Source organism: Poecile atricapillus, chromosome 6 (genome assembly GCF_030490865.1).
Source record: "Poecile atricapillus isolate bPoeAtr1 chromosome 6, bPoeAtr1.hap1, whole genome shotgun sequence".
Classification (NCBI taxonomy): domain Eukaryota; kingdom Metazoa; phylum Chordata; class Aves; order Passeriformes; family Paridae; genus Poecile; species Poecile atricapillus.
In genome coordinates, this window is record NC_081254.1 from 19760569 (window position 1) to 19779501 (window position 18933).

At 44.5% G+C, this 18933-nt stretch overlaps 1 protein-coding gene and 1 long non-coding RNA gene across 6 annotated transcripts in view; one reads left to right on the top strand and one right to left on the bottom strand.

Annotated features, from left to right (window-relative positions):
- LOC131580660 (uncharacterized) overlaps positions 1–973 on the bottom strand; it is a 37268-nt gene extending 36295 nt beyond the window's left edge. For 2 of the 5 annotated variants that reach the window (XR_009277913.1, XR_009277912.1), the window contains exon 1: positions 798–973. This is a non-coding gene — a long non-coding RNA (uncharacterized LOC131580660). The remainder of the gene's footprint in view (positions 1–797) is intronic. The other 3 variants (XR_009277914.1, XR_009277911.1, XR_009277910.1) reach the window with 2 other exon arrangements.
- Positions 440–18926, top strand: LOC131580656 (broad substrate specificity ATP-binding cassette transporter ABCG2-like). The gene is made up of 16 exons (XM_058842079.1): positions 440–573; positions 2071–2354; positions 2935–2994; positions 4268–4382; positions 6632–6784; positions 7490–7647; positions 8756–8907; positions 10096–10212; positions 11025–11290; positions 11845–11927; positions 12297–12386; positions 13850–13974; positions 14323–14477; positions 15832–15921; positions 17065–17177; positions 18046–18926. The coding sequence occupies exons 2-16, from the start codon at positions 2071–2073 to the stop codon at positions 18191–18193; spliced, it is 2109 nt and encodes a 702-aa protein (XP_058698062.1). The 5' UTR covers positions 440–573; the 3' UTR covers positions 18194–18926.
- Positions 18927–18933: the final 7 nt, after the last annotated feature.

Below are 18933 nucleotides of genomic sequence, written 5' to 3' on the forward strand. Positions count from 1 at the left end.
GGCTGCTAATGGCCCCAGCTGACCCGGCTGGACTGGACCCATGCCCCGGGGGTGATGACCTTTCCGGGAGGTGGGAGGGCAGGAGGCTGAGTGGGCGCTGCCTCCCGCTCCCCGTCTGTCCGTGCCGTGCCGAGGCGCGCAGGGGCCGCGGGCATTTCACGGGGCTTCTCGTGTCCGACGCCCGCTGCCCGCATTGGGGGCTCCAGGCGAGCGATCACCGCGGCTTTGTCCCGCTGCTCTCCCCGCCCCGGGAAGGCGGGCTGACAGCGCCGGCAGTCCTCGGCACCCCGGCACACGGGGGCTGCTCCGCGCTGCCGCCCCGGGCCCAGCGCTGCCGGCGGGGACAGCGCTCCCGCAGCGGGGCCCTCACACGGCCGGGCTCGGCACGGCCCCGGGGGTCGCGCCGCCCGCGGAGCGGAGCTCCATCACCGCGCCTTCATCCGCGACCGGCGGGGTTTGCGTGACACCGCCGGCACTCCCGCTGCCGCTTTATGTAACCCGCCGCTCGGACCCGCTTATAAAACGCCGCCAAGGCAGAGCCACCGCCGCTCGGAGCGCCGCGGCAGCCGCGAGGTAACGGCGCGGGCCGGGCCGGGCCGGGCCGGGGCGGCCGAGCAGCGCTCCTGGCGGGGCCGGGGCGGGCGCGGGCGGGGGAGGAGAGCGGAGCGGAGCGGAGCGTGGTCGGTCGGGTCGGATCGGGTCGTGGCTCCGGCTTAGTGGCGAAACCAGCGGAACGCGGTGCGTGGGTGGGTGACAGAGGGGCACTGCCGTGAGGGGCTGCTGCAGCCCGACCCTACCTGTAGCCTCTGCTGGGCTTTCTCGTCCTCTGCCGTCCGTGCACACACGCGCTGGCCAGTGCAAATCGGTAGCTTTACAAAAACCTGCATAAAAGGGTGTACGGTGAACGCAACTACCGAACCTAGCCAGGACAGATACAAGCAGAATGCTCAAAAGTCTAACAAGGTCCTTGTCCCTAGTGTCAGTGTCCTCCTGTTAGTTTTTTTTTTTTTTTCCCTCACCATCTGTTGTGCAACCTTTCAAGTGTGTAAGCCATCTCTTGTTGATGTAACTAGCATATCCTGTGTTGTATCCCATAAGCAAATCTTTCCCAGGGTTGACTAGCCTTGGAGTTAAGTATGGGTCCAAACTAAACCACCCTTCCTTTGCTCTTAGTTTTATTTCACTTGTACAGGAAAAAGCTTTTGCAACTTGTTGAACTTACACTGATAGGAAGAGGCAGAGTGGAAAGGACAATTCCCATTTCTTTAAACCTGGAGCTCCAGGTTCCCAATAGGGTGACCATCTCTCCCTGAGAAATCTACTTCTGCTGTAGTGGTGGTCCTTGGTAGTTATCACCCTCTTAGTCCTGGGAGGAAAGAAGTGCAGACGGTGGGAAACTGGTGATTGGTGGGATACTTCTACCTTCACACAAAATTCAAGGAACTAGCAATGGATGTGTTTTGTGGTCAGGTCTTTCTCCTTGTTCTTTTAACCTGATGAGCACCTGGGCTTTCCCCATCATCACAGTAATTTTTAGCATGTGCAATTGTTATTCTGAAACAGACTTGTGCAGCAAACAAGATGCAACTGCCCTTCATTTTCATAAACAACAAACATTTTTTTTGCTGTGGTTCTTTATATGGATTCATTAATAGGCTTTCTCTGCTGGCTTTGTTGGGGGGCAGAGGGCTAAGCATGTTATGACTGAAAAGGGTGAGCTTGAATCTCTTTAAGTGGTGACAGTTTCCATTAGTAGTACCGACTGTGTTACAAAAGATGGTGGCCATCATAGGTAGGCTTGTTTTTGCCTCATTAGATGCCCTTTGAGCAAGCATCATTTACTTCAAGAACATACTTCTTGTTCTTAAAGGTTAGTTCTAAATTTGTGGATTTCCGTGCCTTTGGGGACTACTGGATGTCTTCCGGTGCGGATGTCCATCCTTTTGGAAACTTGGCATGTGTACCGATTTGTGTGGTGCACATGAACTTGCTCTTCCAAGACACTTTCTGGAGAAATTTCTGTTCACACGTCTCCTTCCCTGCGTGTTTCTGTGTTCTGCATCTCAACAGATGGGAACTGCTCAAAACAACAGCGACCTCAAAAATCTCCATGCAGTGGAGCTTGACCTGTGTAACAAGGACATGATGTCAGACACATTCGATCACAGCATTATTTCTGTTGGAGAAGAGGAAGGAGCGGGCAGTTTCCAACGTTCTGTTCCAACACAAGAGTCCCTCCGATCTCCTCGTGGCTCTGTTGTGAGTTTCCATAACATCCAGTACTCTGTTAAGCAGTCCAGTGGATTCCTATGTAAAAGGAAAATTGTGGAAAAGAAGATTCTTCATGATGTTAAGTAAGTGTTTGCTTAAATGAAATACTAGAGGGTAGGAATTAATCTTCTGCTGTGAACCAGTGACCTTATGTCACCTTCCAGATCCAGCTGTGCTGGTACAGAAATTACTGCCCTCCTGCCAGTCAGCAGTTCATGTAAGCACTTTGATTTGCTTTTAGGCAAAATAGCTGGGATGTAGATGAAGTAGTTTCAGTTATTGATTGGAGCAAATTAAGACCAAACTTGTGTGAACTCTTCTGCCGTAAGATCTGAGGGCTCCCTTAACTAAGGCTCAAGGTGTAGTCAGAGGAAATGAGCAACAGAGAGCAGTTGTTGCTTCTTTTCAAGACCCTGCTGAGCAGAGAAGACACTTAATTTTTGTCTTTTGTAGATTGCATTTTATGTCCAGTTCTGATTCTGTTCTGACTGGCAGTCTGGGACAGAAAGGAGAAATGCTTATTGATTTCAGATTTGAGAAGTTTTTAATCTCTGAAGTTTTTCTTTTAACAGCATTTTGTTCACATCTCACATCTACTAAAATCGGCATATGGGTGGTCCTTGTAAATGTCCTTATTTGTAAACAACTCTTTCCTTCTTCCAGTGGCATTATGAAACCAGGCTTGAATGCTATCCTGGGGCCAACGGGGAGTGGAAAATCTTCGTGAGTACCTTCTGCTCATTTAAATGGACAGTCAGCTGTTCAAAATATATTTGGGATTCTGAGGGTTAGGGGAGATCTGAGGTATCTGCAGACTTAGACCTTTGCATGCCTTTGAGAAATCTGGTGATGCAGTTTTACCTCCTGCCCCTCTGTCAGCTTTGCTGAAGTTCTTGCACTGTGACGTGTTACATCCCTCATCTGCTCCAGTTGGTGCTCCCTATTACTGCAGTCTGGTGGTGGCCTGAGTTAAGACACCAGGCAGAACTGAGGTGATTGGAGCTCAGATGTAGGCTCTGTTCTGACTGGTAATGGGGTGGGGATGGGGTACAAGCCCCCCTGGGGCATGGAAGATGTCAACCCCTCTGAACTCTCTGCAACATGAGAGTTCCTCGAAGCTGCTAGGCCAGACCCCTCTCTGACAACTGACAGGAATGTGGTGTAATGCAGTCTGTAGGATGCTCTGATCTTTACCCCAACTTGGCTGTGGCCTGCTGGTGGGGGTGCACATATGCTTGAGTTGTTTGGATGAAGGCACAGAGAAATACCATGTAGACTATCTCCATCCAGTCCTAATGCTGTTTTCTCTCCTGTGGTAAGAGAGCTCTTTGTCACTCTCCCACTTTAAGAATGTCAGACAGTTGCAAATATGGCCAGGGTTCACACAGGTGTGTCTTTGTGGTGACCACTGATGTTCTTTTCTGAGGAGCCTGCTGGTTAATCAGGATGCTTTCAAGAGCAGCACTTCATCAGGGCAGTTTACTTATCTGGCAGACAGGCTGGCCTCTGCATTGGCAGTAAGGAGAATCCAGTGATACGTTAAAAAAAATTACTTTCTAGAATTAATCTTAACTCCTGTTTTGTTTACACCCATATGGATTAATTTCCTTGAGATCAGAGGAGTTAGTTCGGTGCTCCCCTGGCTGGAGAGCAGCCTGCAACGACTCAGCAGGGTGCTTTTGTCTCTGTGCATTTGAGGTTATCTGTAAATACACAGACCAAGTTTATGTCTGTAGGGGGTTGACTGTTGTGAATTGTGAGCGTCTGTACACTGCCATACTGCTGTGGCACACCGTGTGCTGGAAAATCCTGGATGTACACCAGACTTTCTGTACAAAGAGCTAAAGCCTGCAGAGTAGGGGAAGCCCCTTCCTCTGCCCTCTGGTTTCAGCACACTGTGAGCAGGCTGTAACTCAGTCATGGCTGGTGGTACTTACCCAATCAAGGGTAAAGGCAGCAGTTATTGCAAAACCTAATGCCTGGTGTTTGTTTGAAGTCTCCTAGATGTGCTGGCTGCCAGAAAAGACCCAGCAGGTCTGTCTGGAGAAGTGCTTATAGATGGCATCCCACAACCTCCAAATTTCAAGTGCATCTCAGGATATGTTGTGCAGGTGAGTAACTGCCTTCCTGGAGGCCTGGGAAACCTTGGGATGGGAGACCACATAAGATGAGGAAACATGAATGACTAGTTTAGGTAATTTTCAGTGATCCCTACAGAGCCTAATTTGCTAATTCAGATGTTACAGTGTTTAGTTTTTATCTGGGATATGGAAGACAATAAGATCAAACTGTTACTCCAACCTAGCCAGGCATAGAGGTGTGTCTTCCCACAGCCCCATGGATCCCCAAACTGCTGGGCTACTGTGACTTGTCCTTTGGACTCTGCCCTGAAGTGCTAGCAAAGATTTTTAAAAAAGGGAGGAAAAAAATCATGACACCCAAAATCTCTTGTTGTTAAACTCAGAAGCAGTTCTATTTGGCAGAAGTACCTTCAAACTATCAGACAATAATTCTAGGAAATAAATAGATCCCTGCTGTTCTTCCTCTGATTCTAGCTGGCTGTGACAGAGGTTCATTCCACTTGGAGACAGGAAAAGCCAGCTGAATCTGAGGAAGTGGGTGGAGGCCTGGACCAATAATAGACCCTCAAAGCCCTGGGGAACTTTGGGGAGAAGGGGATTCTTGGCAGCTGTATGAGCAGCCAAGTCTGGAAACCATCCAGGGTTCTGACTGCAGGCAGATGTGACACAGGCAGCTGAACACTGCCAGCTGGGGGCTCTGGGAGGACCGATGGGATGAGACTGGTGCTAAATCTTGATCCTGCAGGTCAGAGATCCCCAAATTCTCAGGGGATGATTAATAGCCAGTAAGTTTCTTACAGGTGGTCCCAGTTGGAGACATTTGTCTCTCAAATGTCCAAAGCAACCAAACATAACCTTAAAATGTTAAGCAACTTGGTGAAACATTAAATGATTTCTCCCCTTTCCCACCCAATGCAGCACTCCTTGGATCAATAAAGACGGACCAAAAACTACAAGCAGCACTGAAGTCCTAAATACGTAATTATAGGATCATTTTTATGCAGATAGGCATATAGGCATGCTAAGTCATCTGTCACCCCTATAAAATTTCTGGTGGTCTCTCCATTCATGCTGTGAGAGTGAAGGTGTCATGTCACTGATGGTCGTGCTTGGTATTAAGCTTAAATTCACAGTTTAGTTTCCAGTGTAGTGACTCAGCAGTTGTATTGGTGGATCTGAGAGTGGAGAATGGGAGGATGGGATCAGAGACTGAGGGGTTATGGGAAGGGAGGATATGAAAGGCCTAAACCATCTTTGGTAGCAAAGCAGCACATTCTTGTCTTCCTCTGTTAAGTCCAGTGCCAAACATGGTTGACTGGTATATCATTTGGTGGTGATGCGCTACAGCTGACACGGGCAGAGTCTTAAAGCAGGCAAGAATCTGGTGCCCTGCAGCTTAGGGGATGTCTTCCAAAGATGGCTGTTGTAACAGGCAAGTTTGTCAGCAGCTATCCAGTGTTGCAGCCCTTTCTCATCATATGGTAGGATACAGAATTGGTACAAATACGAAAGTGGGGCTGATGGAGATGCATGGAGCTCTGAATGGACCTGATGACGAATCTCTATTAGGCTCATGGTTGTTGCAGGTTGCTGGATGTTGCTCAGGTCTGTTATTTGGATAGATTTGATTTTCTCTCAGTGTACGTGACTGTTGAAGGTTTTGAACCCTTAGAATAAAGTCTTAGGTCCAAGAGTTGTACATAGCTGAGACATGGCTGGAACATCTTGGTGCAATATTCTTGCTTCTCTGAGAAGCTGCTGCCAGTGAGGAGCTGGGGAACACTCCTTGTTGGCAGCTGAACTCAGCAGGTGCTCTGGACCACAAAGAGGTATGGCTTATAACTGGGAACAGAGCTGACCAGGGTGATTCCCTGAGTGTCTCTACCTTGAACACTGATCACTAGCAACATCCTTTGGCTTCAACTGGCTTCCAGACAGGTGTTTAACTGTACAAAATCACTACCTGCTTTGCCTCACTTTGGCTAGTAAGAAAAATGCACATGCAGTGCAAAGTGGCACTGTCTGCACTTGAACTTCTCAACCTGAAAGCAGGCTAGGGGGTTGCTTGGTGTAAGCTGTGGGGCCTGCAGAGCTGCAGTCTCCCCTTGACTGCTGCTGAAGGACTTTGAATCTCATGTCATGTAAAATTTGAAGGAGTTGTCCTTCAGTCTGGGTTCCACTGTGGTCTGCAAACAGTCTATCCAATTACTGCCACTAAGGGACTCTGAGACCCACTCTGCAGCTGAGGAGTCTTTTCAACTGTCCATTTGTACTTTCAGGATGATGTTGTTATGGGCACGATGACAGTGAGGGAGAACCTGCAATTCTCTGCTGCACTGCGACTCCCCAGCTCCATCAGCATTAAGGAGAAGGAAGAGCGAGTCACCCAGATTATCAATGAGCTGGGATTAAGCAAAGTGGCTGATGCTAAGGTGAGCAGAGAGAACACCTTTCTCAGAAATCATACTACCTCTGGAAACTGAACCATTTGTCTCTGGGCAGTATGGTGTATGTAGTGCAGTTACAGGAAGCTAAACAGGAACTTGACTAAACCATATTGCATGCAAGAAATCAGTCTCCAGCTCAGGAAGGGGCTTGGAGAGAGGTATTTATATTTGCTACTAAAGGGAGAAGATTTTGGACCGTGTCCAGCATGTTGTATAAATTCAGAGGGGAAAGAGTCGCTTAGTCACTGTATCTTGGAAAGTTGTTCAGTCACTTCCTGGCTTTGTGGAACAAGACAAGAGAATTGTTTTCTCGTTTCTGAAAGCTCTGAGGGATGGAAAACTGGTCTTTGATGGAGAAGTTCAGTGCAGAGCTTGTATTAACAGGCAAGCTACCAAAGAAAGGCATCCCCACACGCCAATGCCTCCTCTGAATGCTGTGGCCTTGCTGTGTCTCTTCCTTGTCAGTGTCATCCTTGTTCCCTGAAATCATAAGGCACCTGGTACCTCTGAAAATCAGGCTCAGCATACTGCTACCCAGTCCCTCACACTGAGTCAAACTCACCTGCTACTGGCCCTAGAGTTCATTAAAGGGACTCTGAAAATGAAAACGGCTGGATGTCGAAAGCCCACAGCTCCAGAGCATGCACTGACTGGGTCTTGTTGAAAATATCTGATTTCTTCTGCTTGCAGGTAGGAACTGAATTGATCCGGGGAGTGTCTGGAGGGGAACGGAAGAGAACCAACATTGGGATGGAGCTCATCACAGAGCCACCAGTCCTTTTCCTGGATGAACCTACAACTGGCCTTGATGCCAGCACAGCCAATGCAGTCCTCATCCTTCTGAAGAAGTAAGAGTCAGCTCTTCGGGCTGTGTTGCAATTTGGTTGTCAAGTCATTAGTAAAAAAAGGAATGTTCTTATGACCAAGTAGTTATAGTTCTCCTTAAAAAAAACCAAAAACTAAAAAAAAACCCCCAAAAAAACCCCCTAAAAAAACAAAAAAAAACCCCCGAACAACTAGACAAATATACTCAGAAGTAGTGGTAAGTTATTTGTTTGGGTTTCTTCCAAGGCCTTTTTAAGCTTATGGGAATCTTTCCACAGCAAGCATTGGATTGGAGCCCAAAAAGCAGATGTAGCTTGGACAGCTTCCCTTTGCCACAACGGAGGGTGGACTGGGAGGTCAGGCCTTGTAATCATAATTTCTTGGCCATCCATCTGAGTCTTATTACCTGACAACAATCTTGAACTCAGATTAAACTTCACCTGCAGATTTACCCTCAGTGTCCTATGTTTTGGAGACAAGCTGTCTTCTGACAATTAGAACAAAGTTATATGCAAGGAGGACGAAAGAGGCTTATTTAATGAGAATGACTTTCTAATCCTTCTCCTGGGTTTGAGGCATGTTGTCTGGTTTTGCTTGTGGGGGTTACTTTGCTCTGGTGTTTGTGAATATAGTTCCTTGCTGGGCATCAGTGCTAAAGCACTTGAAAGAGCATCTGACAAACCTCAGGGAAAACTTGTTTTGAATTTTTTTTAGAGTAAATCTTCAGCAGAAGAGCTAATAGAAATCTCAGCTGTCCAGACTTTCACAGCTTGATAAGTAACACCTGGTACTGTCGTTGAGCACAGTGGACTGTTCCAGTTAGGCTGACATCTGGTATAAAAAACATGTAAAGAGGGTTTATACACAGCTGTGGCCTCAGGCTTTGCTAGCTACAGACAGAATCTTACTTTGGCTACCTGTACTGCAGTGATGGTCTCCTATAATGATAGGTGCTGTCTTGAGAGTCTTGCAGGCAGCATCTGATGCAGTGGCAGAGAAGGGAGAGAAGGTTTTTCTGGGTCAAGACCCTGAGAGGTTGCCAAGTATTTGTCTTGGATTTTGATACTTAGGGTTTACCTTCCTGAAATCCAAAGTGTGGTGTATTTAAGAGATGCTTTGTTTCTATTTCAGGCTCTCAAGAAGAGGGCGAACCATCATATTTTCCATCCATCAGCCTCGTTACTCCATATTCAAGCTGTTTGACAGTCTGACATTACTGGCTTCAGGAAAGGTGCTGTACCATGGTCCTGCAAAGCACGCCCTGGAGTACTTCAGTTCTATTGGTAAGTCTTCCATGCCAAGAGCAAAAGCAACTGGCTCATGAGTTAAATCTGTGTGTAGATTCTTGCCCTAGCATTGGATAACAGGCCCATGCTTTTCTATCACTAGGATGTTAGAGACTGTACACATACAGTCTGAGCAGTGTTATGTTAGAACCAGAAAAAGACTGAGAAACCCAAAAATTTTCAAGACAAGAGAGCATGGCTCTCTTGCCTTTGTTTTGCCTTGCATGAGGACAAAACCCAAGAATCACTTAGACATGTATAATCATAATGTCCAACAGACAAGATAATGCCTGTAGTTGTACCAGGCCTCCATGGCAGATCCAGTGGTTTTTGAGCCACAGCCTGCAGATTGGCAGCAATCTGTACAGATTGATCCAAAAATATGCTCCAGACTGAATGCAGGTGGGCAGCCAAGAGAATAAAATGATGGTGTGTCTTTAAGATGGGTTAATAGTTGCACTGCTGGGTGGCTGCCCTGTCTCTAAGTAAGTAGGGTGAGGGTATCTGACTATAATGAACAGAGAATGTGGAGTGAACTTCCAATCTTTAGATGCAACTGTGGACACATTAAATTGTAAGTTTTCCCTGCCTTTAAGGGAGGTGCTTTAACCAATGTCAGTACTTCTGCTCTTCCTCTTAGTAGCTCAATTCCTTTCTCTCAAAGCTGTAGAAGCATCTTTGGGTTTGTTTGTTTTTAATTTCCTCCTTGTCCCATACTTAGAACTGTATTATAAGAAGCTGCTCTTGGACAGCTCTTCCTCAACCTTGTGACCAGGGAAACACCAACAGCTTCTGGAAGAAATATCTGAGGCTGTAGAGCAGACATCCAGGAGCCTCTGCTGAGGAACTGTGTGTCTTTCAGAGTGGAATGTGGTTGAACAGCGCTGGGAAGGAGGCAAGAGCTGTCCATACTGAGCTATGGTAGAAGCAAGTTAGAGATTCCTTCTCACCTGAAATCAGTGAAAAAGCAGCTTTGAAGCTCTTTAGATACACCAGATTCACCATCTCCTAAATCCTGTCCATCTACTGCTGAAAGTAACTCATAGGAAAATCTGAAGTTTTCTGGTAAAAGGGTTATGGAAAAGTGATATAGTATTAGACCTGACCTTCTGAGGTGTGCCCTGTGCAATGCAAACACATTGCATGTGTGATTTTGATTTGGTCTGTTCTTTTTTGTTTTTTAAGGATATGAATGTGAACCCTTCAATAATCCAGCTGACTTCTTCCTTGATGTCATAAATGGTGATTCAACTGCTGTGGCAGCAAACAAGGAAGATCACAGACCTGTGGACACAGGAAAAGGTAAATTGTGCAGGAGAAATCACTGTTGGTTAGTGTAGAAGGGAAATTGTATGTGGTGATGGCAAGCTTTTATCCTCTGGGTTTCCTTGAGTCTAAGGGCATTTCATTATCTTTTTTGTTTTTCCTACTAGTAGATATACTTTGTTTTGGTCTTCTTTAAAGAGATCAGAAGACTTTTTAAGTGGATTTTTTCACTTCAGTAGTATAGCAGAGCAATGACAAATACCAAGAATTAAAAAAAAAACAAAGAGTGAGGGAAAGACTGGAAAAACTAGAACTTAGTCTCAAGAGGCAGCTGACAAGTTCAGTCACATAAGAGGCTGCTGCAGAGAAGACAAGGTAGATTGGCTAAGGAGTGTTGGATTTACAGGAGAGTGAAAGAGATTGGAACTGTTAGAGAACAAATTCTCTAACAATATAGTGAGTGAAATGTTTGGAAAGGCTTGGGGATCATGTAGCACATCATTGACTGAAGGACTATAAGGGAACAGATTTTGTAAAGTAGTTTTTGGTGATGTGAATCAGAGCAAACATTGTTTTTTCCCAAATTCAATGAAACAATGGTTTTCTGGTGCCATGTTAAAAGAATGTGACCATTTTGTGCCAGAAAGAATGGGCAGGTTAGCTAGGTTCTATTAAAAATGTAGGAAAAACCTCTCACTCAGCATAGCATCTTAAACTCAGAGCTAAGGCTTGAACAACTCAGATTCTCTGGGCGTTTCTGCATTTTTCTTCAGCCTCCAGAATTGCTGAGTTTATATCTGGTCAGGTTCATAGGGAATCAGAAGCTATGTCTTGTTTTTCTCATTCAGAAGTGAGCAGTGACAATGGAGTGGCAGAAGAGAATGTGGATAGCAGTGTGGTAGATGTGCTGCACCAGAAATATCTCAGCTCCAGCCTATATCAGAGCACAAAGGAAGCACTGGGGAAAGTGGAACTTGGACGGGGAAGCAAGCAGAGACTATCCAAGCAGGAGCATGAGATTACCTATGCAAATGGATTCCTGACTCAGCTGTACTGGGTGTCCAAGCGTTCCCTGAAAAATCTCATCAGGAACCCACAGGCCTCCATTGCACAAGTACGTAACAATTGCTAAAAGTCTCAGATTCTTGCTGCTCTCAGTCCCATAACCTGCAGTTTGTAGGACAGAATCATGTTTTCAAAGGCAGTTAGGGAAGCAGAAAAGTCCTGTGCCACTGCCATCTAAGTGGAGTGTGATGCTCAGCTACCTTTGTGGCCTTTGGAAAAAGATCTCCAGTTTAGTTTAGCACAAGGGCTACTGCACTGAAGATTTGGGTGTGGGGAAAGTGCTCCATTCTCTGGTTCACATAGGGAACCTCTAGGGTGATATTAATTTTGTGCCTCACTTTAAAATTTAAACTTGGTTATTCTATAAATGTGTTTCTACTAAACTCTGCTAGCTCCTCTGAAGTAGAAAAGTGAAGAGGATAAAATCCGAAAAACCGTCATAAGGATTTTAATTGTCTGTGTCATAGGTACACGTTGCCTCACAAGAGCAAGGCTTTAGGCAGGTGTGAATCTTAAACCCTGCATATGACTTAATAATGTTAGTTCCTAATTTTTTTACTTACCTGAAGGATTTCCTTTTTCCTTTCTTCTTTCCACTTCCAGATTGCCGTGACCATAATTCTAGCCTTGGTTGTGGGTGCTATCTTTTTTGGTGTAAAACTGGACCGAAGTGGCATTCAGAATCGGTAAGATGAAAAACCACAGCTTTGCTCATTTTTCTATCTGTAGCAGTCAGGTTTGAGGCACAGGGAAGGAAGGCCTTGGGATCTACTTGAAATACAAAGGAGGGTTGGGTTCACAAGTCTCAGTGCACTGCAGCATGGAATTGTCAGGGGTCCTAAAGGGGCCATAGTTCTGTCAGTCTTGCACATAAGTACAAAGGGCATGTAAAAGGGAAGATAAAGGATACAGCTAAGATTTTCAGTAGCACAGTTAATTATCTCCATTCTGTGAATGGAGAAAAGCACTGACTTGATGGTGTGATAATGTCTGAGGCTACCACTGTTTGTTCTGGTTGTTCCCTCACTTTTCTGCTGTTCTGTTTTGCCGTCTAGGGTTGGATCCTTGTTTTTTGTCACTACAAACCAGTGTTTTTCCAGTGTCTCTGCAATTGAGCTGTTCATCAGAGACAAGAAACTATTTGTGTAAGTAGTAAGGCACTTGGACTGTCTCATACCCTGAAATGAGATGGGGCAGTATCTTACATGCTGAACAAAATTATTGCCACCAATACTTGATCGTTCCCTTGCAACATCAGATTGTAATAGTAATGCTCAGTTAGTCTGTAGAGCAGGGATGTGAAATACTAAGAGCTGGGGGAAGGAGGAAATGCTTTTACTTGCTTGCTGTGTGACAGTTTACTGCTTTTCCTACCCTCTTTTGGTAACAGCTGCTTTTGAGTTCTGCATCTGTGAATCCTGTGGACTGGGAATCTTTCCTGCTCTCTTTCTCACAAGCACTGACACACAGTCTTGCAATGGTCCTAAAGAGGCAAGACTGTGCAAAAATGACGGGAGAGTTCCTGGAAAAATTATGCAAGGGATGCTCAGATGAAGGGGGCCGCTGTCTGGCTTACAAGGGCTCGCTAGTAATCAAGGGCATCTCTCTGTTTAGAGAGGGATGTGCTTGATTATTATATTGTTGTTATAAGTAATTACTTTAATATATCATTAAATATAGTTACTGTATTTATTACCTTTATTTGCTTATAATATTATTTATGTGTAATATTTTTATAATTATATTTATATATATATACACGTTTCTGTATGTGTGTATATGTTTGTAAATGCATGTAGATACAGTATACACACATGTATACATACATATATGTTGAAAGTGTAGTTTGGAGGTGCCTCCAGCTCATGCAGTAGAAGGGCAAGAGACAGATCCTGTGCAGTAAAAAGGAAACTGGAGATTTATGCCCGGAATGTACATGTCGACCCACAGGCTGCTCAGAGCAGCTTGATATTGTCCCTAACAGCTGCTCAGGAGTGAAACTGCCCCACACTGCCATTTCTTGCTAGTCTGGAAGACTAGCTTGCCAGCATAGTTTACCAGCTGCATCAGTGGGGATTTAGGCACCTCACCTGTTAAAACATCTTTTCATGAGCTCCATTAAGCAGCAAAACAATCATAATGACATTTAATTGACCTGTGAACTGGAGGTGAGTTTATGTCCCAAAGGTGTTTTCCCATTGCTGGGTATCATTCCTTCTTCCCTGGAAGCAGCTGTATGAGTTAGCAGTGGATGAAGTGTTCCTCCAGTTTATAGAAGCCTAATGCTTCCCTGTGCTCTTGTATTAAGGATCTTATTCTTTGAAAAGAGACTTAGGATATTTTTTTATGATATTTTACTTAGCAATCACACAGTCTTTCATTCACTTTCCTTGGAGGGCTGTCAGTTTGATTGCAGGGTCTGAGAGACAAATCAGCCCTTACTTCATAGATTGTCAGTGATGGCACAGATAAAACAAGCATTTTGCATAGAGAGGAGTCAGTGGTAGAAAGAGCAGAAACAAATCAGGATAAACCAAACACGCACTCTAAGCCTGCTTCCTACAGAAACTCTAAACCTGTACAACTCCCCTCCTTCCTGTCCTCACAGCCATCAGTACACCAGTGGATATTACCGTGTGTCTGCCTACTTCCTGGCCTTGATGATAGGAGATCTGCTGCCCATGAGAACTACTCCAGCCATCATATTCTCATGCATCAGTTACTGGATGATTGGTAAAGAATTGATGCTTTCATTGAACCTGTCATCTTCCAACACATTTGATTTCTGATTTAGCCAGATTCCTGTATCTATAACATACTGCTGAACCTCCAACTGCTTGGCATCTTAACTTTGGAGGACTCTGGGGCAGGGGCAGAGACACCAGCAATCTAACACAGGGACCTGCCTGACAACATCTTTTGGTTAAACTCTTTAGGCTTTTGAAGCATGCATAGTTCCTGCCAACTCCAAACTTGATCTTTCTTCCTGATTTGCCTGTCTTGTGTAGGAATCCAAGGGTACCTCTCTGGAATTCATAATGTGGTTGTTTACTGGACTCTTACCTTTCTGGTTTTTGATAGGATACCAAGCTGTTGCAGGGCGGTTCTTCTTCTTCATGCTGACCCTGATACTGGTGTCCTACACAGCCACAGCCATGTCCCTGGCTATCAGTGCTGGCATGGATGTGGTGGCTGTGGCCAATCTGCTCATCACCATTTGTTTTGTCCTGATGCTTGTAAGTATGTTAAGGGGGTGTGTGCTCCTTTGGTGGATGGGAGGGAAGAGCTGAGACCAGCTGAGAGGACTGGGTTGAGCTAGCCCTAGGCAGGCTAAAATATCCATAGTCCAGTGGCTCATCAGCCCCATGCTTGTGATTTTATTGTCACTGTAGTCAAAGATAAACTTCTGCCAGCTTCTAGTCTAAGAGTTGGGTGCAGTTCAGTAGTTGTGATGCCACCAGAGCTTTCCTAACCATGTGCCACGCTTGTCCTTACAAAGACTGACTTAAAAAAAATCTTGCATTTCCAGTATTAGAAATCTAAGTGATCAACTATATCACTTAAAAGGAAAAAAAACTTGAAATAAACTTTAGATCTTTTGATTTTTTGCATTAATTTTTGCTGCCCAAGTGGGATTAGAAGGCACAAACCCTCTCTTTTTTATAATCCAATATTGCCCTGGGGTTCTAGAAATTAATTCAATACTCTTCTCCAAGGATTTTTTAAGGAAGAGAACAAGTGAGAGAGAAAGGAATTTTGACTACTCATAGATGAGAGCTGTGAATTCTTTTTCAAAGAGGTGATGCTGGTGATGAAACTTCTTTACTGTGAAACCTACCAAGTTACATATTTCTTGTTAGATGATTTCATACTCTGAGCCACAGTACATCCCTTATTCTTCGATTTGCAATTTAACCTGCTTTTGCAGTTAGCCAAGTAATAGTGCTCTGCTTCAACTGCTCACTGTGGGTGTGGGTGAGAAGTGTGCTTGTGTAGTGAAGGGCAGCTGATGTACATTGAATTAAATCACTCAAGTGTATAAGGACTTAGTGTATAAGGACTGTGTCCTGAAAGATCACTTGTGATGAAGCAGAGGGTGAAGTGTCATTTTAGCTATGAAGATCACTTGTGCTTAGAAGTAAAAGCAAATCTTTTTCCAGACAAGAGAAAGCATGAATAAAAGACGTAGGACAGAGGGGAAGGCTGAAAGGCTCCCCATTTTTTTCCTTTTTTATTCTCCACTTTCTCACCTCCCTGTCGTCCTTCTTTAGCCTCTGGCTAGCTTGACCACAGGACAGTCCTCCTGAGTAAGAAGTTGTGATCATGCGTCTTAGCACACATGTGGATGTAGAAAACCTTTCTGACCTCTTTGCAAGCAGTTCAGCTGAAGTTACTTGGGTGTGCTGTTGGGCCAGCAGCATGGGAGTGCTGTAAGGTTCCAACTCGTGTCTGTGGGTACAGGGATAACAACAGTAGTTGGTCCATCAATCCCAGTGCAACTCTGCTGGGAACTGCAGCATCTGTGCAGGAATGGTATTATTTGCAGTAAACAGAGTTTGTGACTCACAAATCTCTTCTGTTCTATTTCAGATCTTTTCTGGCCTCTTAGTGAACCTCCCTTCAGTAATGGGCTGGCTGAACTGGCTCAAGTACTTCAGCATCCCCCGATATGGCCTCACTGTGAGTCGAAAATAGCATTGGTCTCCTCTGAGTAATGTAGCCACACTGCTGCTTCCTGGAGAGGTTTTGAGTATAAACTGTGAAGTTCTCTTAAAGCCAGATTTAGTTTATTTCATTGCATGAATGTGGTAAAAAAAAAAAATAAAAAAAACCCAAAACAAACCAGCCAGCCTCAAAAAGGAAGCAAAAGTTAGAACTCTGTGTGAGAGCTGGAAGCCTCAGAGACTGAACAAACACTTTGTGCTACAGAATTAGTGCTGCTTGGACAGCAGCAGAGCAGGCTGTCCAGTCAGGCATTAATTCCTAGCTTGAAGAGTTTATCCCTGTGGTTTAGAATAAAATCAAATATTGTACAGCCTCTCCAGACACTACTGTATGGGTGGCCAGTCTGAGGCCAATGACTTTCCAACTGGTTAAAGTATTTACTATAGTGCACAAGTCTTCAGCATGGCTTCCTCTGAAGTGAAATTTGACTTTTCTGAATAGTAAGCAGCAGAAATCTAAGGGTGCAGCTGCTTGAAACATAGTAAATAGATAGAGCAGGTCACAGGTGGCAGTTGTATTTCCATCTCCTGTTTGCATCCTGGCCAAGCCTCTTCGGAAGGAATAGTGTTCTACTTTGAGTAACAATGACTGAAATGAATGCTGCAGCTGGCGCAGGGTGGGAGATGTGCAAAATCTCATTGTTTGGGTATCACTGAGGTACTTTATCAGTGTTACTCAATGTGGACGTGTCCTCTGAGATAGCAATGAGTGCAGGATGCCAGTGCTGGGGAAACTTTCACCTCTTCAGCTGACTGTGCCATGCCTTCAGTGTGGTGGTGCTGGGGTTTCTGCATGCAGCCACATGGTTTTCTGGATAAGTAGATTGACCCAGGTGAAAGTGGATGAATGGGAACCTGTAGCTGGCAAGACGGAAACCCTTGGCTAAGCAACTTGGAAGCCAAGGCCTGGGACACCAAACCACCCTGCATGTAGATCTTGGAACAGTTCCTTAGAAAGGTAGTGATTAAGAACTTAAAAATAAAAAGGAACATGAACATATGATTCCAAGAATGGTGGCATGTGTATTCTAGTAATAAAGTTTCTTTGAAGTGTTTCAGTTTTAACACCCCGAACCATGAACTCCACCTCTTTCCCTAGGCTCTTCAGGTGAATGAATACAGAGATCTCTACTTCTGTGGTGAGAAGAATCCAAATGCTACAGAATTTGTGGGAGATATGGGCAGTTGTCCCCCCAATATTACAGAAGAAATGTAAGTAACTCATGGTGTTTCTGTAAACATGAATTGTGATGACTTGCTTAAAGGGAAGTCTGACTGTGTCAGATTTTTTTACGATTTGCAGAATAACCACTTACAAGCCAGTCTCAACATGTCCCAAAGTAATGTGTTTTAGGATTATACAGTAAAACTCTACGATTTCCCAAGAGTGAAGTAGGGATGAAACTTCACTTGGGGAAAATAGGCAGATGAGCTAAATTAAGTTTTGTATTTGATAACCTAGCCCTGACTGATCAGTTTCCCTAAACAAATCTAGGGTCACTTAACAATGGAAATGCAGTGTGTGGACAGCTACAGAGTTGCTGGAGAGCAGTAGACCTGTGATCAGAAACATGCCTCCACCACAGAACTTGTTTGTAAATAATAACCTTGCTGCAGAAACAGAGAGAGCCGAGGTATCTCTCGCATTTTGCCCCATTTGAAATACTCTTTGCTATTGATACCTTAAGCTGTAGCAGTGCAACTATTTCATGACATGTACTAGAAAGATGGCAAACAGAGTATTTTGCAGGGAACAGTGCTAGGACATTGTTTCCACGACTTTTGGACTTCCAGTGATTGTTGAGGGGAAACTAATGTTTCTGTACTTACTATGGTTTAAGGTGGTTCTGAAGTTTCCTTATAAATTGCCAGTTATCTATAAACAGTTAGGTTGCTACTGAAAAATTACGAGAACTAGAGATCTAGATTTGTCCCTTGAGTTTTATTTGGTGATGGGTTCTCTATCACCTCTTTTGCAGAGTCAAGGGTAGAAGGATCTTTGTGAAACAGGAATAAAAGTAGTTACCTGAAGATGTGTGCCACATAGTAATATGAACTTGTGTCCTGTGCTTTTCTGCAGGTGTTCTGGTGAAGCATACCTGTGCAGCCAAGGAATCGCCCCTACCAGCTGGGCAATGTGGGAAAACATAGTGGCTCTCTTCTGCATGACTGTTATCTTCCTTATCATTGCCTATGCAAAACTCCGGTTTATGAGGAAGTTCACGTAGACTCCTGTGTTGCCTTGCCCTACAGCTTCTCAGGTGTTAAAACTACAAAGCTTGTTAGGGCCTACTGGAGATTGCCAAAATGCTTCAGCTGAGTTTGCTGGACTTCAGATGGGAAGCCTGTTCCCCTGTTTCTGGAGCATGATCTCCACAGGATTGTGGGTGTTAAGAAGAAATGCATTAATGTACATTGCATAAGTGATTTCTCCTAAGAAAATGTAATTCTCATAATTTGTTAGGTACATATCAAACTTTATATTGTAAACCATTATTATTCTGTGGCCAGCTTATATAGAAAATATTCCATTGAACATGTGAGCTTCTCCATCAGAAAAGGTGGAAGGTGTTGGTGGCATTTATGCATTGATTTGTTTCCCCTTGTTAGTGCCTGTCATATCTGAGGACAGAGACTGTTCACAATGTGTTTGGGATGAATTTGATTTGGAAGGCAGTACAGAGACCAAGCAGTCATTACCAGGAAAGAACAGTTGTACTTTTAGTAGCTTCTCAGTGGAAGCTACTTCCAGAAACAACTTTAGCTTCATTAAAAACTAAACAGCAGTGGTATTAAATATCTCACCTAAGAAGAGAAATATATGCTGTTGTACTGCAGAAAAAAGAAACCAAAAAATTTCCCTCCCCACTGTGAACAGCAAGAAATATATTTACTACTTAAAATGAGGAGAGGGAATTCCCTTTTTCTTTATTTTTTCCTAATTAAAAATTTGTATACTTACTACTGG

Excerpts from the sequence above, each read along its gene's own strand:
- LOC131580656 (XM_058842079.1), top strand. The coding sequence starts at position 2,071 with ATGGGAACTGCTCAAAACAACAGCGACCTCAAAAATCTCCATGCAGTG. Across the intron at positions 2,355-2,934 it reads AAGATTCTTCATGATGTTAA|TGGCATTATGAAACCAGGCT; the intron begins GTAAGTGTTTGC and ends TCCTTCTTCCAG. Across the intron at positions 11,291-11,844 it reads CACAGGCCTCCATTGCACAA|ATTGCCGTGACCATAATTCT; the intron begins GTACGTAACAAT and ends TTCCACTTCCAG.